This window comes from Amblyomma mixtum, chromosome 3 (assembly GCF_055824585.1).
Source record: "Amblyomma mixtum isolate Tamu chromosome 3, ASM5582458v1, whole genome shotgun sequence".
NCBI classification, from domain to species: domain Eukaryota; kingdom Metazoa; phylum Arthropoda; class Arachnida; order Ixodida; family Ixodidae; genus Amblyomma; species Amblyomma mixtum.
The window spans coordinates 220,652,909-220,676,430 of record NC_143014.1 but is presented as its reverse complement, the minus strand read 5'-3'; the positions used below and the strand labels follow the sequence as shown (position 1 = coordinate 220,676,430).

Here is a 23,522-nt window from a genome sequence, read left to right as displayed (position 1 = left end):
TACTGCTTGCAACAAAAGAGTGAAGCTAAGCACTTAGTACACTACACAGCCATGCAAAGCAAGTTTCGTTTAAAGGACACCCTAAGTTAGCATCATCTGTAGCATTTCATTTTATTTGTGCAGAACATGTATTCCTGTCCAAGCATTTTTCAACCCTGGGGTCCTCCTGGTACCAAATAATATATGCCACTGAGGCCTGCTCCCAACTGTAAGCAAGTGCAAATATAATTAACCCAGAGAATATAAAACCATGTGTGATATGTACCATAATTAGTGCCAGACTACCTCCTACCTTCTTACATATGAAGAGTTTTTAAATCACAAATCAGTTACCTAAACACCTAAAACTTCACACAATAATATAAATGTTATGCACCACTACTGACTTTCAGTCACAGCAAAAATTCGGTAAATGTAATCATATTGTGCCATGCAGTTAAAATGTTAGGGACAAACCAAAAATCAGTTGACCTACTGTAACGCGGTCATAACTATTATACTGTACATCCTACTGCTCAGTCAGTCAATGGCACTGGGTCACCTGCACCCAGCGAACTGTTTTCCTGGGAAGTGGCAAACTTGAGTGAAACCGGCTGTGTGGTTATTCTTATGGAAATCTTTTTCATTAAAGAAAACACAAATTTAACTGCAGTCTTAAAAAACAATCAAATAGGTAAAAGACACCTGATTTTTGCTGACTTCAAAGTGGAGGATTCTTGGGCACCAATTTTAACTGCGAGGCAACTGTAGAATATTGTAAGATACTGTTATGGAAATATTGAAAGTAATGGTCCATTCTTCTGATTCGAAGCAAACTCCTTGTAAAGTTTGTCCATCGCTTGCATCGAGTAGTTAAGACTGCCATAAAAAACCAATGGGGAGAGTTTTTGCCAATAGCAAAAACATTAATAGCAAAAAAAGCAAGTTGTCAAAGGGAGATCTGCAGTATATTGATTGTCAGAGTGAAATCTTACAATATATGAAAAAGCTGTGTTCATAAACTATTTCCCATTGAAAAATATACTTGTCCAGAGTTTCTGGTCATGATATGCATGAAATGCTAACAGAACCTGGATATACATGGTGATGCCACAACTGGGCTTAAAATGCAGTGTGTGCAGTTTTTCTTTTTTTTTCTTAGCCACTCAACAAGGGCTGTGGCTAGGCCTGTTACAGTCAGTGACAGAGGTAGGCTATGTGGCCTATAAATTTGCAGCAGCAGTAGATAAAGGCAGAGAAGTACATGTTGTCATCCCAAATTTGCAAAAATGATCTTGCCAAGTGTCAATTTGGAAAACACATTCGGATCTCCATAATCTGCTCCAAAACCTGAGAAGTCACTTGATTTAACACTGTGTACTGTAAATAACTACACCCAGTCCTACTGTCCCCAGTGCTCAGTCCTCTGAACTTTCTGCTCATACGAAATACACGGGAAATATTCTCTTCTGGATATACATGTCCGTAGAGCTCACTATCCCGAACAACAAAATGCAGCTTGACAATAATTAATCTTTGAGTGGCACTGCTTTTTAGTAGCAGGTGCGATGCCTCACAGAGAGTTGTTAATAATTTCAAACGTGCCCATCTAAATATGCGATGCAAAAACCTTACTCAATTCTAGAATTTAATTCAAACAGTATTACAGTTAAGTCAGTCATCTACAGTCAGAAATGCACAGAATTGAAGTGCCAATGTGCCCTAGAGGCATCGCTAAAAGGCCCATGGTTGATAACAGGTAAGCCTTATTTAGTGGCATGCACGTTGACAGTAAAGCAACACACGCATTGCCACCAAAGTTAGCAGCAAACAACGCGTGCAGGTTAACAAGAAGGACCAGCACTTGCACATCTTAAGCCGTGCGAGTTAAAGGAGCATCCTGCAACAGCACAATTACCAACTGGACACTTGATTCCACAATGAAGTGCTGCACTACTCTAGTACCAGTTTTTACCTGGCTGGTTTCTGCAATATGCTATGCAACATCCCAGCAGGTCAAAGTCCAATGGACCACCTAGACAAGCTACCCTGTTCCTACCAATTGCAAGTTCTTGGGGTCATAACGAAGCAGGCCACACGATCTTGTTTCTGGTCAGATATCTGTACATTACTTCTCCACATTACTTCTCCTTAGCCTACGTAAGACAACACGGAACATGTGGTTGGCTGAACCGACAAACAAACAGAGATGGACTGCAAAAAACATTAAGAAGTTGAACAAAAGAACTTCATATAATATAGGTATGCCTCCAATAACGACCTTTGTAAGCAGTTCACACTTGAACTGCACCATCATAATGCAACACGTTGCAATGTCCTTTGCAAGGAACAATTACACAAAGATAAGATTCTGCATTTTTACACTTGGCAATTAAGGTTGGTGCTGACAACATAGGTGCAAAAAAGCAAGTTCAAAAACTTAGGAGGCTTTGTGAAAGCACGTCAAATACCTATGTGAAATTTCGTCTGGCAGCTTTGCAATGAGAAGGCCTCTTTAAAGGGCAACTCTTGAGGATATTCAAACATTTTGAATTGGCTACTGCGTTATGTTTCATGCACCTCCCGGTCTTAGTTTCAAAGAATAGTTTTTCAAAAAATAATAAGGAAAACAAATATAGAACAGCAAAAGCCAGGAAATAAAAATCAAAACAGGGTTTCAACCAAAGCACGATGTCACGATAGACCAAAAACAAGCAAAATTTTTTCTTTCAGCAAGCGCAGGGCAAAAATCGACAGACATGTAGCTCACAACATCACACATACAAGGTTGCCCATAGAAACTGCCCCCATTGAGACCATGAAATGTGAAAATTTAAAACTCATTTGCACTGAAACAATTTGCCACCCGACTATGAAATTTGGCACGAAGGATCAGAAGACTTCGGAGAACCAGAAGGTAAAGAGCATGAAGGTAAAAAAAAAACACCGAGTTGACCAAGTGCCAAAAATGATGTTTCTGTTGTGGAAGATCAGTAAAAAGCACATTTTGGCATCTAAGACTCATCGGATGCTTCGAGAAAGCTCCAGTATATTTCTGTGTGCACAATTAGTTCTATTTAATGCTGACACATCGTTTCAACCGTCATGTTGCCGATGGCTGCTGGCATCTACTATGCTCTCCCTAGACAGCTTGCCAGCGCAATTATGTATTTTCGAGCAGCTCTACTTGCACGCAATTAAAAAGAATAAAGAGGAAATGCAACACGATAGGTGATGGTAACCCGCCGAAGTTTTTAAGAGTGGCTACAAACACAACTCTGAACACAACTTCAACTAAGCAAGAGGGTTAGAAACAAGCAGAAGCATGAGCAGCTTGCTGCCACATAGCAGCCAGCCTATCTGGGGCCTATCTGGGGACATCACCATTAACCCAAATCATTTGCACCATAGCTCACTACTTGGGCATGAAGGCAGTGCCATGACTGACTGAGCAGTGTCATGACAAGTCCAGATAACCAGAAGCAGCTTCCACGTGATGTTCCAATTAAGCAGCAAATTTGTTTTATCGTGCTTTTAATCCCACACTACAATTCTTGGGTAGTTTAATGCCAATTTGATTTCTATTACTTTACTGTTTTCTTAAGGTCTTTGCAGGTCTTTTTGATCTTTCTTTTTTTACATTAGTACCGTTCCAGAAAAAGAGCCTGACTGCTGCAGCAACTTCTGCATGAGCTTCACAAAATATTACCTAGGTAATAATGAATGCATAAGCCTGTAAAAATAAGCAAGCAAACATGTGCAAGGGCTATTAGCTTATAAACAAAAGTAGTGAAAAAATATCAGTTTACAAGTTCGTATCAGCACCCGTGGTTGATTAGTGAAGAAAGGTGTAATAATTTTCTGAAGCCCTTTAATGCAAACCACCTCAAGAAATAATGTAAAAAAAGGTATTAAAATTATCTTTAAGAGTGGAGGTAGTTGCATCCACAGTGCAGAGCATGATACGAAGGTCATCCCAAAATTAAGGGGGGACGAGGGTCTTAAAACTGACCTTTTTATTTGTGGATAGAATCTCACGAAATTTTGGACACAGATGTGTTTTTCTCTTGTGATTTCTGAAATGTAGTCATAATTGAGCTGGTAGTCTTAGATCAAAAGTTATCTTAAATTCTAGAGCATAATTAGGTAATTTCTTACGCAGCTTTAATGAACTTTCTCATTGCATTTTGTTGCTTTTAATTACATGAATTGATAGCCAGCGAATTCCCATATCGGATGACAGTCTTACTTTTTTTGTTTAGGCCACGTATAAATAGCAATTTACAGTTAATTCAACAAGTTGCGGTGTCAAATACTGCGACCTTTTACTCTCAACATAGTATATCAGGCGGATAAGCCTTTAGAGAAAAACGAAGAATGTCATCGGGTATGGGAACTCTCTGGCTGTCAATTCATGTGATTAAAAGCAACAAAATGCAATGAGAAAGTTCATTAAAGCTGCAAAAGAAATTAACTAATTGCATTCTAGACTTTGTAAGATTTATGACCACCAGCTCAATTATGATTACATATTCGCAGTGAATTTCAATTGGTTGAACATCTTTTGCATCCAAAAATCGAATAACTGTGCCAACTTCACAGCTGGCGGTAGCGAAAAACGGGAACTTCATTTCAAATGGCTGCCGTGCCAAGACTGACAGCCCTTTCGCGCTGAGTCATGGCTTGTTTGGAAGACAGGGAACAGTGAACACAGCAGTATGACGAGCAGCCACGCAAATAGTTTCCCTGCGGCCGCAGCCCTTTGGAGACCTTACTTTTGAAATTACCCTCGTACATGGGGGGACATACAGCTTATGTTGTGAAATAATTTATGAAGAAAGACCACAGTTTTCATGTGTACATGTTCTGCACAAGGTTTACATTGGTTACCTCTGGTTTCAATATTTTGTATGGTTTTGTGTCAGGGAGTACCTTGTGAGATTCACAGTATTAACCACTTTGATATTTCAAACTACAAACCTATGGCTTGCACAGCACAAGCTAAAACAACAATATGCCCCAACAAATAAACTAGCCAGGAAACAGTATCAAAACGTATCACTTCTACCTAAGCTAAATATGAAAAAGGCTGTGTAAAACCGCCTAGATTTTCTTCTTAAGTCATGCCCTCTCCTCCCCCCCCCCCCCCCCCCCCCCCCCTCAAACCACCCCAGAGGTGTTTTCCAATAAAAATTTCTTCGTATAAAATCAAACAAAAAAGCAGCAAACAAAAGCATACTTGGAAATAAGACCACTATAGAAACCAGTGCCGGTACTCAGGCACTTCTCCATAGTAAGGAAGCCAAGCCATGACACTCAAGCAATGACGTATAGTGTCCTATGCAAGTTGAACAAAGCTTAAAAAAACTCCATTCTGCTAAGTGAGGTTGAGACTAAGGCAATGTCAATGATTGTTATTCGTTGTCAGTTGACCCATTAGTTAATCCATGAACTTACTGTCTGACAAGCAGCTCCGAAATTTTCCAATTCTCATGGAACTCAACATCACGTGTAATCCAAGCAGAACAAAAATCATGACATCTATGTGCCTGTCAGATAATGATTATGCAGAACCTGACTACTGGAGCAGTATTACTGGCTGTCGCGTACAGCAGGCAGTTTTTTTTTTTTTTTACCTCATGGTACTCAAGCAAATTGTTACAGATGCCTGATGAAAACTTTAAACTTTTTAAAATCTCGCAGCAATATGAAAAATACAAATAATGTAACCTTCCCAACAGTACCTCCATGTCGAGACTGTTTTTTGCCCTCCCAACAGAGCGCGAGATACCCACAAAAACTGCGATAAGAGTGAACATTTTGAACATCTCATGAGTGGCAGTGTTCTTGAATGAGCCACTGGCATAAGGCATGGCATGCACGAGTTAAGGCACCGTCAGTTGCTGCTAGTGTGTGAGAGTTCTCCACAATCTTCTGCCATTCATGATTCCGCAAAAAAAAATTACGAAGAATAAAGTTTTAACGAAAAGTTAAATAAAATTGCACAATGCTACAATTTGTAAGTTGGAGCTCTGCATGTATCTCCAATGATTTAGAAGCTAGCTAAGAATTCCTGGTTAATTATTTTCATAAATATAGGAAAAAGTCACATTCCATCTGAACAACTACCAAAGAGAACATTTAATTTAGTTTCATTTGCACAATACATACGAGTTTTTTCATCATAAAGCTTCGGTTCATGTTATGTCTGACCCCTTGTGTATACTACAACTCTGTCTTTCAGACTAACAGCCTCGCAAAAATATGCAAATATTTGTTTTGTTTTTGTTTCTGCCCATAAGACCTGTTTGCACTTTTACTGTTTTTATTTGTTGGAACTGTATAACCTGATGCTATCTATTGCATTGTGAACCCCGCTCCCCTGCTGTAATGCCTTGGTGCTGCAGCGTACAGTGTAAATAAATAAATAACATAAAAATGACGCATCTTTTAAACCAGAACTGACTACAGTGAAAAAGGCGAACATAAAGAGAACAGCTAGATTAGCAGCACAAGGATATAAAATTTGTTCACAAGATGCACATGATTGCCACAAATGATGATTAGAGGTCACACACCGAAAGGGCATCATACTGTTTTTAACTTAACATCTTAAGAGCTTCACATTTTGAAACGTGACCCACTTATGCAAAACTAGCGTGCCAGATTGAGTTGGCTACTAAAATTTACAGAACACATGAGTTAGTAGAAATTAATGTTGGCACTGCCTGCCTACACGTCACCTGCTGCTTACAGTGGCACTTAGGCATATGTGTGGTTTTTTTCTGCCTGCAGATGCACTTGCTTGCATCCAATGGGCACTGCTTTAAACGGACACTAAGGAGAAATACCAACAGAAACAAGAAGCTATGGCAGACTGATACACTACCCTTCAGGAATGCTACCAGCATTTTACAGCAAGAAAATTGTAAATAAAGTCCTCAATTTCTTTCCTCATTTACACTCCCACAAAATGAGAGCAGTGTCAGGTCATTTCTATGATACGTATTCCTCCGAGCTCTTCAGTGAATCAATGAAAAGGAATGAAAATAAAACTGCTCACACACTGAACAGATAGCCGTTCCTTAAAGCATTTGTCACCACCCTTCATGCTATGAAGCTGTCTTCCCAAAATATTTCGGCCTGTGGCCTCACTATTCGTAAAGGGCACTAGCAATCTTGAAAGCTTGTGCTTCTGAAGTTGCTGCACATGACAGCTGCGTGTAAGCTGAATGAGACAGCATGCACAACAAGTGAAGGTCTGCATTCTTAAACCTTGGCTATAACCAGCCACACTCATCTCTCTTCTGATGGTACTTCCTGTCAAAATAGTGTTGCATCTGAAAGCGATGAGCCAATCCCAACCAGTGAAGAATTCACGTGATCAAACTCTGTTAGCAAAATCCTTGAAGGGCATATTGTTACAGTCTTTTGGTTTTACACAATTTTCTTGCTCATCCAAGCTCTATTCCTGGCAAAAATATGAGATATTTGCAATCTTAGGATGCTAGTCTATCAATCTATCTAAACTTACTGCTCCCCATCGGTATTCTTTAAAGAATCGTGGTACAAGGCTCCACTCTGGCAAGCCTGTGCCTGCATACTGCCCTTCAGTTACATGTGATTCCATGACCCTATTATCACACGAACAGCAAACACATTACAAGTCTTGACTTCTGCTACTTACTGCAGATCTGAGACAAGAGTCCACAGGTGTAACACACAGTCCTAAAATTGAAATATTTCTAAAACTGGCAGGTGCCTGGAGGAAGCAATCAGACAGACACACCTGCGGTCGCAAAAAGGCTGCCTAAGTACTGCTATTAGCAGCAGGTGCCATGTCAGCAGGTGCCATGTCAACAGGTGATGGAAGCATATACATTTTGGTATATACTAGCATGACCAGTAAACCCTTAGAGGTTGGGGGGACAAGTACCCTGTACATATATAACAAATCTCCCTACAGAAAATCTGCCACATAAACAGCTAAATGGTAAATAAATTTATCACAAGGAACAATCCTGAACCCTCTTTACACGCTCAGAATAGCCTGCATAGAAGGGCCTTAGCAGCCATTTCAAGTGCTCAAGCATTGAGGACGCTACAAAGTAAGTGAAAGAAACCAATGAACAGTCGTGCTGCACATAGATAACACAGCTTTCCATTATCTCCTTTACATCAAATAATCAGTCTTGTGCAAAGGTTGCTCTGGTATAAGCACATAATCATAGTGCAATAGCCTATCCCTCATGCAGTATGTACTCTGTGCAGAATGTCAAAGGAGCAGGTGTTCACACTTTGGTGCTATGTGTGCTGTAACATGTTTTACAACAGGTGTACAGTGGGCCTACAGCTAAACGCTGCCACTAACTATCAGCATCACTAAGAAAAATGGCAAATGCTCATACGAGCAACACTTCCATAGTGTGCTCTCAACACAAGTGCCACATTTCTATACACAGTGAAGACACACACGTAATACAGCATCACATAGACAAATGGACAAGCCATTTACTACTGGCCGGAGTAATTTAAAGCAGGTTAGGCACAGCTGAGGTCAATAAAGCAAATTATGCTTGTTATACAATGTAACTCGAGGTAAGCATGCAGTGCCACATTATTAGGGTGTCTCCAGCTACAAAATCTCTACTTAATCTTTAAGAGTGCCGCTTGCAAAAGCGAGATCAACAGAACCATGCAGTACCATTGTCGAAATAAAACTTGTGGAACTCCATCCCTTCCACTAAGTTACCTAGAGCTTCTGGCTCAAATGCAGTCAAGTGGGGGTCGCACAGCTTTCTGAAAGACAGATATAAAGCAGAGTATTAATGGTGTAAAGCACTGTAAAGTGTGTGACAACAATATTTGCCAGTTTATAAGGCAAGGAGGCACAACCAAGTTTACTAACCATCAAACAGCTTGCACAGAGTAATAAGCACCTAATGAAAACTGATCCCTAACTGGCCATTTGACGATACACAGTAGTATTCCATTAATGCATTTCTTCTTCAAATTGAGGAAAAATAACATCCTGGAAAACGTTTGATCCAAAAGCCACTGCTCTTTTAAAATGTGGCTCAAGAATAACATGCAAAGGCATTTATTGATACTTACATGCGCTAAAAATATCGGTCCACATTTGCAAGCACATGGTGTGAAACGCTGCTTTTTTAGTGCCTGCAAACTTCTACCAGCATTTATGTCATCATTAGAGCAAAAGGAACTTCCTAAAGCATCCAGTCTAACAAAGGCAACAGCGAAAGTAGTCAGTATTGCTTCCTCCTGGTCACTGCCGACATTTTCGTATGTGCCATTGCACTGACCAGCAGCTGCTACACTTATGCTCTTCATATCACATGCCATCAGGCTTTATCCACTCATGTTAGCGAATCGTAGGTTTTTTATGTCTCGCCCCCTTGCATCTATACACTGTGTGGAAGCCACCATGATGGCTGGCTGCCGCTGCAGTCCTGGTCTTCATGTCCCACGCCCCGAGGCTCGGCCCGTCTGTTGGTTTGCGCATCTTCTGCTAGTCACTATACACCGTACGACCAAAGTTTGATGAAATTATGAACACGTTTGCCAAGAAATCATGTCGTTCAGAAACATTAACAGAATGAAAATCAACTCTGTGGGATATTTTTATTACTCACGGTTTTGAGCATATCAAGAGGGAAATCACACTTTGTGCAAAAATTCGTGTTGTCTGCATTTGTATTCAATATGGTGCTCATGCTTGTTAGAATGAGGCAGTGTTGATGCAGCTGCCTAGGCCAAATACCAGCTTTGGGTACAGTGACAACTCTTTAGACAATACATTTACGCTATAGGGAGATTGCTCAAATGCAACTATATTATGAACTTTTCGACCATTAGCACGTGTTCTTAAAGCTCGCAACATCATGGCTGCGGATAACCAAAAGACCAAAGGTTCATAACAAGAGCAAAAGGCAGTCGAAGATACTTACGTGTAAGTTTCGTAGTCTCCACTATTGATGGATTCAATGAGTTGTTCAGTAAGCTTGACAATCTCTTGCTTGCGAGCTGCAAAAATTTAGTAAAACTTGCTTTCTCAGAAGTGAGAACGAACTTTAACACCTTGCACTTCTAGCTGAATGCAGAATTCATATTCATTCTTAGCAGTTGCTAGTCAGCATTGCAGCAGGAGCACAATATTAATGATTTATAAGGATGCAACTTCTGACTACTTCCTATGCAACAGCTGTAACTCACAAGCATACAGTGCACTTCAAAGTAATCAGGCTGCTAAACAATGGTTCTGCGGAGCTGAGCAAGATTGCATGTGGAGAATACTCACGATCATGGGCAGAACCATTATTGTTCCTTATGGCTGACACCATAGAAAAAAAAAAAAAAAGAAAGGAGGTTTAGAGTGTCATTGAGGGACCGCTGTCAAACCGAGGATAGCAAACAACAGACAATAACTTCCTCACAGGACAGATTAGAAAGGCAGAGGGTAAGGAAATAAATTTGCGACTAGATGCGGCTAGGGATTGGTTCACACCAATGAGACTAAGTTTTATTTACTAATGGTGTGTAAGCATCAAGCTATTTGGCCCAAGCATCAAGTAATGTGGAGTACCTATGGCACACACTCCATGCAAAGTCTGTACTAGTCACACCACAGTGCTGTCTATGCACACTGACACACATACTCGCAATGAAAAAAAAGCATAGTGCAGAAGCATAGGCAGCAGTAACAGCATGTGGGCACCACTCACTCAAGCGAAAGAAATAAAATTCGGTTACACCATACACACCTATTTGCAAGGCTCACAGCTACAGTAAACCTGAAGTTAACAGACCCCCTGTGGAAAAAGACACTGCAGAAAACACGCTAAAGAAAACTTCTGTGCCATGTCTAGTAGGTTTGCTGGATAGCCAACAAGTACAAAACATTTTCCACTGAATAAAATACCTATCCGTCCTGAACTCAAAAACTGCCAGAATTTCAAAAAAATATTTTCAGACCCACCACATTTCACACCTTGGAAATTTCCACTGCAGAGTAACGTTTGTGCGTTTCCTGATCCCATGTCTCCATCTGCTCGTGCACACATGCAAAATGAAGAATCATGCAAAGGGAAAGGTGCGCTGCCAGTTCAAATTAGTCACACGGGGTGCCACAGTGCATTTAGCTCGAAAAGCAAAGAATAATAAAACTAGCACTTTTTCACTAGCATGAAGAGGTTTATAATAAAAGACCAACATCTCACCTGAAGCACTTAGAAAGGTGATAGTGGGCACACTGCATGTGGGGGAGGCTACTGCACTAGCTAAGTTTGCTACTTGTGCAATATCTTGCGTGCTTTTGGGGTTCCCCTTGCTATCGAAGCATGGCGATTTAACTTTTTGGGGAAAAAAAGAGAACAAAAGGACACAGGCAAAAGAGTAAGCCATAGCAAGAGTGCATTGATCAGCCTTTTGCTGTGTCTGGCATGGAAGGCGCATGACAGTGTTCACTATAAGAATAAAAGTGGAAATGTGGCAGTCGCTAAACTTCACTTGCATGAGGAATACGCAATCGCTAGAAAGACTAGCAATGGGTGCTCGCATAACATCTCACATATGGCCAGTTTAGATTAGATTTGTCAAATACAATTTTTTCAGAATCTGCTCTCAGCAAAAAGATAGCCAATGCTCTTCTTCAACTCTGTCCATGAATAAGGTTTTATGGGGTTTAACGTCCCAAAGCGACTAAGGCTATGAGAGACGCCGTAGTGGAGGGCTCCGGAAATTTCGACCACCTGGGGTTCTTTAACGTGCACTGACATCGCACAGTACACGGGCCTCTAGAATTTCTCCTCCAAAGAAATTCTAGCCGCCGCAGCCAGGATCGAACCCGCGTCTTTTGGGTCAGCAGCCGAGCACCATGATCACTGAGCCACCGCGGCGGCTGTCTGTCCATGAATAAGGCAACTTAACAAGTTGCAAAAAATTCTGACCGCTACACAAAGCATAATGGAAGATTAAAAGGCACCTTTGCTCTAGTTCAATAAAATAAGATCACTGAATCATTCCACACATGTAGAATGATTTATGTGGAATTTTAACTGAGCCGTACGTCACAACATATGTTGTGCCGTACTGCTCAGCTGAAATTTTTGACAATGTAAGCTTCAATCGAATGAAATATTTTTCTACTGACAGTTGGTCTTACACCATGAGAAGAGAACTTCCAAAACAATTTTCTTAATTAAAACCACCATACAAGTGAAGTTTGCTTGACAACTTTGCACATATAAGCTACACTGAAACAGTCCAATTTGTGAAGCATGTCATGCTTTCCAAGTCAGAAACATGTTCCAGGCCTCTGACAACAGTGATAAAAACAAACAATAAGCAAACGCCAGCAGGTGACGAGAGAACGTAAAAGCTAAAGCAAGCAGAGAAATTAGATGGTAACGGTGCAGTGCATGAAAGCATTTCTGTAATAGCTGAAGAAAACCAAAAATGGCATTCATAAACTTTACTATGCAACAAAGCATAATATTTTGTTCAGGGCAAGCAAAACAGGCTGCCACACAGATTACGCCACACGTGGCTGGCTAAAGTGAGTTCGGCAACTATTTCAAGGGTGTCAACAGTGGGACCAGCAAGCCATTTTTATCTAACATGCTTTCATACCTTAAGTGTGGTGCACATCTATTTTGCTCTACTTCACGTGAGCAAACTCATGCAAAAAGTGGGAAATGTACAGTGGGTGAGGAAAAAAAATTCTAGGAATACGCTAAATCCCCTGCAAGGCTTCCTTAGGAAAGTTACATGGGCTGTATTTCACACAGCCAGTTTTTTTTCCTTCTCAACATTGGTAATAATGCACTATATTCTAATCGAACAATTGACACAAAATAAACAAACGGAACCTTCTGCAAATGGCAGGCAATATATACTGTAAGCTCAGCTCAGATTTGACTATGAGCTCTGAAAGGGCCCTCAATACATTTTAAAGTCATCGGTTTAAGCAAAATGCAGTCTGCTGATGTATTTGCACTACCACAGCCCAAAAAGTACCTACATCCGTTATAACATGCTGAAATGCATTGTCACACAGTGCAAGTTGCTGAGTGAGAAAAATGAGTAGAAACTCTTACAGCTAACTAAGTGCATCTGTACTAGATGTCATTAAAAGTTAGTCATTCAAAAGTGATTGGAATGATATTATATCTTTACATTAGTTAGGCTAAGGAGTTATTGGCAACCTCATTAATATGCCTTCTTTTTGACACAACTTTCACGACACTGCAAAAATATATCTAGGGGTTGGACTTTTCAGTTTTTATTTCTAGAAAATTCAGAAGACTTTTTTTCAGCATTTATTTCGAGACACAGTTTGTTTGTTTTTTTTTTCAGCAAATAATATTTCCGACGGATGGATTACAGCTTTTTCTTTCTTTCTCTGTGATAAAACGTGGTATTCCTGTGTGGTCGAAAGTCACTTAATTCATCGTCAGCCTGAGCATCTGATTTACCCAGTAATTATAATGTACTAATGGTCATTAATTACAAATAAAGCACTTATAACAGTGCTTAAGAGCTGAAGGAAATGTCAAAATAAAAAAGTAAATAAACAAATACGGAAGTGGAAGTTTATCTTTAAAACATGGGTTGCCATGTTATCACTGGACTGTTAGCAAGAGCACAGAGATTTACATGGTCTGTGTTTTTATTACAGTGACATAATAGTTGCAGTAGCCACAATATGGCCCCTTTTCATGACACTTATACATGGTTTTGAGCGTCCTTACATGCAATGGAGAAATGTCCTTAACCAAGTGACTGGCCTAATCAGATGATAGCAGTGAACAGTGCTATGCTAGCAGACGACGTTTGGTGACAGGGTGGAGCCTCTCAGTCTGCAAAGACATGCAAGGTGGCAGAGAGATGCCTCTAATGCACACCTGCACCACTTAATAAAACGGTCCAACGTCTCACCACGCCCCTGGCTTGCGCAGATTACTATTTCTCTCTCTGACTGATCAGTTTAGCCCCTACTCAACAGCCAGTTAGCTGCAGCACACATGTCAAGAATACTGACCTTTTTTTAGCTAAAACTGAATTTCAGAAACTGAATTCAGCGTACTTTTATTTTGTTTTTGTTTTTTCCACTTTAAACCAAAAAGTCAAACCCCTAAATATAATGCAGGTTTAAGGCTATACTGCCATTCACATCGCTTGCTACTTCCACAAGCTTAAACTCCCCTGTTAAATGCACTACTTTCTTTTGCTTTTGTATGCAGGAGCAGGAATCTTGCTGAGCGGCTGGGCCAGTGAAAACATCACGTAAGAAAGGTTTTTATTGCGAAAAAGACTGTTCACTCCCCAAGTTTTCTTAGCAAACATGCGGAAGCCACCAGCCATTCAATGGCAACATTCAATGTGGCAAAATTAGCAACAACGTACACACCACTGAGCAAAGCACTTCACATACGCACATCACATCACCACTATACACACACGCACAAACACAACTCCCAGTGTTCAGCTCACACAGTGTTCACAGCACATGTTAGACAAACCCAAGCAAGGCAACAGCAAGGAAAAGATAAAGAAACGAATAGCAAGGAAAAAAAAAGAAAGACAACTTGGTGAGGCCAGTCAAGAGGGTACCCCCCCTGCCTACCTTGGTCCACCTGAATAACGGTTTTACTTCGCTCAGGTGCAGCGTGGACGTTGTCTAAAAAGAACGGGAAAGAGACAGCGGGAGAAGAAGAAAAACAAAAACAAAAAAGAGACAGGGATGTGTGAGAAGAGGTAAAAAGAGACAGCAAGTGCTCACCAACCATGCAGTTTAGTGGGCGTTAATTCGAAATGGCAACAGAACCCTCAGTTAAGCCTGTTATTTCCAGCAAAAAAACAAGGCTAGCGTGCACTACCTGACGAGTACCTGCGTAAACACTTCCTGGTGGTAATCCAACTGACTGTTGCAAAAACTTTAACATAGATAAAACACAATGTGTGCGTGACCATCTGAAAGACCAGCACGAGATTTTAGATCTCAAGGCAGTATACAGGCAAGATGATGTAGTGTAGCAGGCAACAGTTATAATTTAATAGCTCTAGGCTACATGGTGCACATGTAGTCAAGCAGGCTGCTAATAAGATGCACATAATTCTATCCAACCTTGCATGTGCCATAACCTCAAACAAATAACCTTATGATTAGTGAAGAAAAGCAACAAGCAACAGTGGCTTCTTTAAGCTGGGGATACCTTGTGTCTGTAATATGCCAGATGCTACTGCAATAATTCATAGGAGCTAAACATTATACCACTGAAGTTATTTCATATTATGCCAGTATTCATATTTCTACAGCTTTCAATATGTCTTGCACTACTTAAGCGGTTTGATTCACATACCATCAAAGATGAATTTGAATCTTTCAAAAATTTCTAAGTAATATGTCAAAAGGTTTTTTTTACTTAAAACATGACATGAAAAACTGCTCATACATTAGTACGGAAACTACGGATTCAGTGATACTGACACTGCACTATTTAGCCCACAAAAAAGCTGTATGGTGCTTCACTCATCAAAAATAAAAGCTAACATGCTCTCAACATCCTTTCAGCCTCAAATGTTAAAAAATCAAAGCTGAAAAGCATGAAAAAAAAAATGGAATAATTATTACTACAGTGCTGACTACAACACCAGCACAATGCTCAGGGGCTCACAGCAATATGCCAACATGTTATCTAACTAATCTGCACTTGCTGCTACCAGACACTGACTGCATACCTCTTCCAAGAGTCTCCAAAACCACAAAAAAGAAAGCAATAAAAAAAGGAAAACAAACTGTTCAACAGCCCTGCACAGCAACAGCCACAAATCATGCAATACAAAGTGAAAAAAGAAAAAAATTACAAAATGTGCAGCACTGCGAAGATGACGAAAAAATTGTCACAAACACCACCAACACCAATGCAAAAAAACTATTGGAGGTAAAAAACAGATCAACTGCACCAGACAACAGTCCAGAGACGAACAGCTAGTGTGACCAGAGGTACCTCAGATGGTGTGTGTGCCACCTTCTGCATTTTAGCAAACCCCTTGAGATAGTCACCTGGAGCAAACCTCTCTGTGCAAACTAACAAAAAAACAAGGCACACTGAAAATAAAGCTGCAATGCTGTCAGCATGAGCAGAAAGATGAACATGAAAAAAGCAAATGAAAATTACATAATTGATAAAATTTGAAATATGGATTCTGCACCAATATATGGTCACTGAAAAACACTCTTGCAACATTATACCTTCAAGCAACTGAGCAAAGCTACCATGCTCACTAGCCTAGAGACCTCACACAAATAATTCAGTGACTGAAGTGTGGAACCCATCTTAAGGAATAAAATGATCTACAGGTTGACCCATATATTTAAAAAAGAGCCGGTATGGTGTTGATGACAATTTATTTCCCCACATAATTAAAGCTAGACCCTCACCAAAACCATTAGAGCGCCACCAAAATGAAGGATTCGTGGTGGCGGTTAAGTCTGACTTGGCCAGTTGGCTACTAACTTTATACATATATCTTTTTTAGCAAATGACAATTATTTAGCCAGAACAGCAGGTCGACTTCCTTTGGTTATGACTGGAGGTCAGCCACTAATGAAGATTTCTGGGGGAAAGAGAAAGTTGACCTATGCTCCCAATGAATATGATGAACTGCAGTGCTACAGAGAGATAAAAAAAAAATAGAGCTATATAAACAATTAAAATAGTGATCCAACATGTTTGTAATTAGAATGATAATTTAAAAGTGCCAGTGGACGTTTGAGACAAAAAATTCATATGCACAGGAGCGCAACACAAAAGTACTGTCCACATACAAGAGCCCACACTACATGTGCATACATGGGCATACCTATGCCAACTGCACCTTGACTTTAGGGTTATATAAAATCTGCCAAATTGAGCTTGTGAGAATGACGTACAGTAAGAGCAATAATTACTTATTTTTCTCTAATGCCCACCAAAACCACATTTTTGTAGTCTGCACACAATAAAAAAAAGAAGTGCATCTTATTGCAGCACTATTCACCAGCTGTGCAAATCACAGATTCAGCGCACGGCTAAATTTCAACTGAAACTGCTCATTTTATAAAAGAAATACTGTCCCCATATAAAAAGACGAAACCCGAGGAGGACAAGAGAATCCTGAGCCATTCACAAAAGCATGGCCTCACAGACTGGGTACAGCTTTGGCATGTGAAAGTACCTGCATAGCTCTGAGGGGCGACCAAATAAGCCTTGCCTGCTGAGCTACAACTTCTTCATGAAGTCATGGAATTCAAACACGTTATATCCTTATCAAAGTTTGCGATGTGTTTTCTCCCCACAGCACATCCCTTCCTGACACAGCCCACACCTGTCGTGACGCACTTCTGCCACCAGTGCAATAGCATCTGCATACCGACGCAGAAGAATGAGGACCATTGTCAATGACTCCCTCGTGGACTGCAATGGTAATTGGCCACAGCATGGAAAGACTTGTGCATGGGTGAAAGAACTGCCTCACTGAAGGTGGGGATTATGTCAGAAAGCAAAGCGCTCCTGGGAAATATGGCATATTTCAAAATTTTATTTAAATGCAACATCTACAGATTCTATTCCTGATCACTAAAGCTACAGCCTAGGAGGCAACACTTCCAACACTTCAACATCAAACATCCCTCACAATTAAAGCCACCTCATGAATACTGGCATGTCCCCTGACTACGTACAACAAATTACGCCTTCGAAATACCACAATACAGATGTACCATTATCAGATCTCAACAGGCTTCATTTAGAAGACTTGCCAGTAATAAGTGATTCCAACAAAATGCTCGCGTGAAAATGTTGCTATGATGCCTTACTTCACTTTTGTGAAATTTAAGATGTATGCTATGGTGATCTGCAAGAGTTTCAAGGCCACATGTTTTTGCATCACTGTATTATATGCCCTCAAACTTCAACCAACCCACATGCCAATGAACTTATATCACACAACCACGTTCCAGTTAATTCTGATGAAACCTGTGCAAACTGGAAACAATTAATGCTTAAAGAAACAAATAAAATGAAAACATTGCAAGTCCCTTTTCAGTAATAAACCCACAGCAATCAAAATATTTGCAACAACGAAAAACAAGCCCACTCCACTTACACTGTGAAGGTTAAGAAGGTTAGTGCAGAGAAAATGAAACACAAAACACACTTTTACTGCCACAAAGTTTTTAAGGATATCAGAGTGGCTGGTTAGAGTTAAAGCCAGTTCAAAACAATCAGCACATTAGAAAAAGCAAAAAGCTAAGTTCCACTTGTTCACGAGGCAAAGAAGCTTTACTGCAATTACAAAAGAGCTTTCTCAATAATATGATGCAACCAAGCTTGCTGTGTATTGTTAAGACTACAAATTTACCACCAGGCAATTGTAACGGTTTCTTGCATTTCCTGAACATTCATTTTCCATTTGAAGCTAAGTTCCAAGCACTGATTTTAATAAACTAAGCCCAAGGTGACGCTAAATATAATCTGCCTCACTGAATCTATTGTGAAGCAGATGAATAGTCAGTGATTACTGTATTTACTCACGTAATTTTCGTACTTTTTTTCCCAAAATTAAGGTTTCAAGAAGGCTGTACACAAATTACACGGAGATTTCGCGAACATGTGCTAAAAAACTTTTTAATGGTCATAATGCACACTGTATACGGTATATATACGGTATATACGGTATAGTCAACCCAACCACTCACGCCCCTCACTGACCTAAAAAAAAAGGTGACTCATCCCCCGCCCCCCTACGCCCACCCCGCAGTCAGGGAAACTAATGAATATACAAGGCAATAAAATGGCCTTGCATGCGGTCCGGCAGCAAACAGAACATACAACGATTCAGCAGTTTCAGATTCTGGCACAACGCACGCTCCAGAGGTTACCGGAAGTTTGCTCTCATAGCCGTTCGTACAAGAAAGCGATCGCCGGTGCAAGCGAGCCAGGCAAACGGCACATAAGTGACTTTTCTTTAGCGGAACCAATTCAGAAACAAATTATCTACTTTTTTTGACACCACTCACTCACCTTTCACAGCTATACGCGGCGACGTGGCCGTGCAGATCTTACCAAGCCTGCCCTGTGCACACCCACACACATGCTGATGTGCTTGCACAAAGTTTATTTTTATATAAATCCGAGTAATAAATTCAGGGTGTGCAAATTACCCGAGTAAATACGGTAAATGGCGGCTGCCTGTTGTGATTAATATTACATAGCCAGCCTCAACAATGGTTCTGCGAAAGTCCATTAGACAGTTAGGGCGCTGCACAGCAGCATGCTTCTATATTTATGACAACACAGATGCGGAAGATAAGTTAGTGAGCACTGTGTTTCAGTGCAAAATTAAAAAAACCACTTCAGGTGACAGCAAAGTCCAATACATGAAGTCCTACAGTAGTTCAAGACAAAAAATCCAGTACGTGTAACTGGGAGGGTTTCACAAGTAGGTTTCATAACCTTTTTGCACCCTCATGGTTAAGTTCTTCTACAGAAAGAGACATCGGGACTAGTTTTGCAGAGTATCTTTGACCTACGGAGGCTCTCATAAATAACTGAATGTGTGGAAGTTTCATTACTATGGACACGTAGGAGTGAGTGGCACATAAGTAAGCTTTTTTTAACTACGCCTACTTCAAGTAAGATGACAAAAGGACACTTATGACTGTGGCATCTTAGAACTGTAAACTAGTTATGGTAATTGCATAAACACTTGCATGAAGCTCGAACACTAGAGTTCTCAAACAACAAGTCATTTTTGAATAATGCTCTCTTCCTATGTGGTCTAACCCAGAATGGCGTCATTTCCTACAGTTAAAAAACTCGCAAGTAAGCCAAAAGCAAGCAAACCTTTCACATCATCGTCCTCGATGGTGGTGCTGCTGTCAGTTGACTCCTTGACCTGGGAGCCTTCACCCTTTTTGGTCATGATGCTTCGACCTAAAACAGCACATTAATAAGTCCACTAAGAGTGCAGTCAAACATATGGGCAGTCTGCAGCACTACATTCTGGCAACGTGTCATAATTATCACAGGTTTCAGTGCACTCTCTTAGCACATTAGCAAGTCAGTTGATTTCACACCAATCACCTCTACACCTTGTTAGGCACAATCCACCAATAAATGATTCTAATTTTTCACAACCACACTGATATACGCTAGTACTACTTTCTATTGGCACTGCACATTAGAAGCAAGCAAGAAACAAGCTCATGTTCTCATTTTTTTACAAGTATGAAGCTACAGGTATGCTTAAGATTCCTCCAATCTGCAAAGCTTAGTAAAGCAGGCATTAAAACTACAAGAGCAGAAGTGTGATGCAACAACACCAATCACACTACTGTGGATTCCCCAAGTTCTAGAATGTAACCAAGATCATGCCACAAATTAATTTAAGTTATCGGATAAACATCATTTGTGAATGCTACAACTAATAACAAATATCATAGAGAGTGCTTCAGTGTTCATTTAAATAAACGGGTACATGAGAACTACAACACTAATAAAACTTAAATGCAGCATCCAATACCGGCCAGTGTCAGCACACCTGCAAAAACAACATTTTTCTAACAAATATACCGACCATGCTACTCAAACACTGCTTCAGCCACTATTCCAGACTTAGCAATGCAAGCTTTTTCATGCTTTTCATTTTGCATTCTCCATAACTTTCCACAGTTGTGTTGCAAAGTAGTCAGCAGTTTCAAGAATTTTCAAGCCAATTTAAAAGATATAGACTACGATTAGGGCAAGAAAATTTGTTAAAACTCTAATAGACCTAAGCACCGCACTGGCAGCACAACTTATATACATTACTAACCCATGCTTAGGTGTGAAAAGGGTTCGTTATGGCATGTATGAACAAAGGAGTTCTGTCACAACAATGCTTCAGTTGGGTTCACAGCAAATATCACTACCAAAAATCCAGTGAAACCTAATAGACATCTCTGACCAGGCAGCAAATTCATGTGCATGAAAATGGAAAAACATTCATGGTAACACAAATAAATGCTGCATGTGAACTAGAAATGTGAACATGAAGAAGCATATCAATGTAAATTGTTAATAAAGTGCATATATCTAGATCATCCCTCAGCACTATTTGCAAGGTCTCAGTTATACTTCTTTTGACTCACTCCTTTTATATAAGTTATGTAAACAAACCAAAACAATTTATGCACTTAAAGGTGCACTGAAGAGGAATCTGAACTCTTCTTTTTGCCGCGGGAACTCGATCTACACGTTCCTAGCATTCTTAGAAACTGCGACTTATTGCCCGGTGTGGCCGATTTCCCTAATTAAATGGAATTAACGTCCGGCTCCCGCCTTTATTTTTTTAATTCTGCCTCGTACGATGGGCGGAGTCGACCGACGCGGGGAGTGCCTTTCACCCAGTCCCGTGGCGGCTTGCCGCTCTGCCATCGGCGGAGTAATACGAAGTAGTCCGTAGAAGCAAATAGTCCGCGCGTATTTTTATTTCTGCGGGCTTATTTTGCGGTTATATTCTCTGCAAATGAAACTATTTATTCACGGAAACCTAAAAAACAAAATGAAGCGAAAGCAAAGCCTCCACGGAGCTGGCTGAAAGGCACTCCCCGCGTCGGTCGACTCCGCCCACCGTACGAGGCAGAATTCGAAAAAAAAAGGCGGGAGCCGGACGTTAATTCGATTTAATTAGTGAAATCGGCCACACAGGGCAATAAATTGCGGTTTCTAAGAATGCTCGGAACGTGTAGATTGAGTTCCCGCGGCAAAAAGACGAGTTCAGATTCCTCTTCAGTGCACCTTTAAAGTGTTTATGCTTTCAGATTACTACTTTCATTCGCATGCTTGACTATCTGCACAAAATGTTTCAGACCTCTGTGCATTTTACTGCGTCCGCATTTGTGGAAACTGCACCTCCTTAGACAAGATTTGATAGCGTTCAGGTCGTATCCACCTATGTAGACACAAAGCCTGAAGGAGTTATGTTGACATTAAAGGTGCACTGAAGAGGATTCTGAACTTGTCTTTTTGCCGCGGGAACTCGATCTACATGTTCCTAGCATTCTTAGAAACTGCAACTTATTGCCCTGTATGGCCGATTTCTCTAATTAAATCGAATTAACGTCCGGCTCCCGCCCTTTTTTTTGAATTCTGCCTCGTACGATGGGCGGAGTCGACCAACGCGTGAAGTTCCTTTCAGCCAGCTCCGTGGAGGCTTTGCTTTCGCTTTATTTTGTTTTTTAGGTTTCCATGAACAAATAGTTTCATTCGCAGATAATATAGCCGCAAAATAAGCCCGCAGAAATAAAAATACGCGCGGACTATTTGCTTCTACGGACTACTACGTATTACTCCGCCGATGGCAGAGCGGCAAGCCGCCACGGGACTGGGTGAAAGGCACTCCACGCGTTGGTCGACTCCGCCCACCGTACGAGGCAGAATTAAAAAAAAAAAGGGCGGGAGCCGGCCGTTAATTCGATTTAATTTGGGAAATCGGCCACACAGGGGAATAAATCGAAGTTTCTAAGAATGGTCGGAACGTGTAGATCGAGCTCCCGCGGCAAAAAGACAAGTTCAGATTCCTCTTCAGTGCACCTTTAATGTCAAACTGCTATAAAGAAAGGCTTTAGTGTGTGGTGAACCTACAGAGTAAAATACAAACTACTTCACTGTTCACCTACTTAAATAGCCCTGGGCATTTATTTCATGTGACAGCAATATGAAAACCTTTTCAGTGCATCAATAGGTACTGGTTTTAAGGTTTATTTGTTTCAGATCATTACAGTACATTGAGTGAATGTTTCATTTGGCACTGCCTTTCCATCCTGCGGACAGGGTACTCATCACTTCAGCACACTAATTCATTCCAGTAGCTGAATATGCACAAAGGCAAGCAAGAGGCGGCTTTCATTTACGGGCACATATATTTTTGAATCACAATGACAACAAGGCATCAGAAGTGCTACTTACTTGTATCACGATGCAAGTGAATTAAGCTCACCATGCACTACATTAAAATGCATTCATTTACTTTGGTTTACAATAATGAAATTTCTTTAAATGCGCCAAAAGTGCACAGTACATGTACTATCAGCAAGAAATGAAACGCGAACAAGACAGCACAGCCACAAACAGCAAAGTGAGGAGGAGCTCTTAGCCAGGGAAGGTTCAATACTTACAGATGACAATTTCAGTTCGAAAGCGCAAGGACCGTTCTTCAGAAGTGCGAATCAACCTCGCCTGCAATTACTCCCCAGGAGCTAATATGCTGCTGTTTTTGGATTGCCACCTCAGATTTCTTGTTCGCGTTTCATTCGTTGCTGGTAGTACCTGATCATCATTTACAGATGAGACTGAAAATCCATTTTAGGCCCCTGAAAGGTCCTTGCACGTTTTCAACGAACTCAACTTTTTAATAATCCAGAGAATGTCTGGTATCCTTTTGACCTCATTTTGATTATGGAAAACACGAGGTGGCAACAACTAGTACCTATTTATTAT

The 23,522-nt window shown here is 40.6% G+C and overlaps 1 protein-coding gene across 21 annotated transcripts in view; it reads right to left on the bottom strand.

Annotated features, from left to right (window-relative positions):
* CaMKII (Calcium/calmodulin-dependent protein kinase II) overlaps positions 1 to 23,522 on the bottom strand; it is a 166,680-nt gene that overhangs the window by 5,804 nt on the left and 137,354 nt on the right. For 2 of the 21 annotated variants that reach the window (XM_089582790.1, XM_089582791.1), the window contains 7 exons: positions 19,887 to 19,976; positions 14,624 to 14,677; positions 11,217 to 11,348; positions 10,976 to 11,044; positions 10,298 to 10,330; positions 9,948 to 10,023; positions 8,684 to 8,778 (listed from right to left, as the gene is read on the bottom strand). In XM_089582790.1, the coding sequence (XP_089438916.1) occupies positions 8,684 to 8,778; positions 9,948 to 10,023; positions 10,298 to 10,330; positions 10,976 to 11,044; positions 11,217 to 11,348; positions 14,624 to 14,677; positions 19,887 to 19,976 (549 nt within the window). The remainder of the gene's footprint in view (positions 1 to 8,683; positions 8,779 to 9,947; positions 10,024 to 10,297; positions 10,331 to 10,975; positions 11,045 to 11,216; positions 11,349 to 14,623; positions 14,678 to 19,886; positions 19,977 to 23,522) is intronic. The other 19 variants (XM_089582794.1, XM_089582796.1, XM_089582800.1 and 16 more) reach the window with 15 other exon arrangements.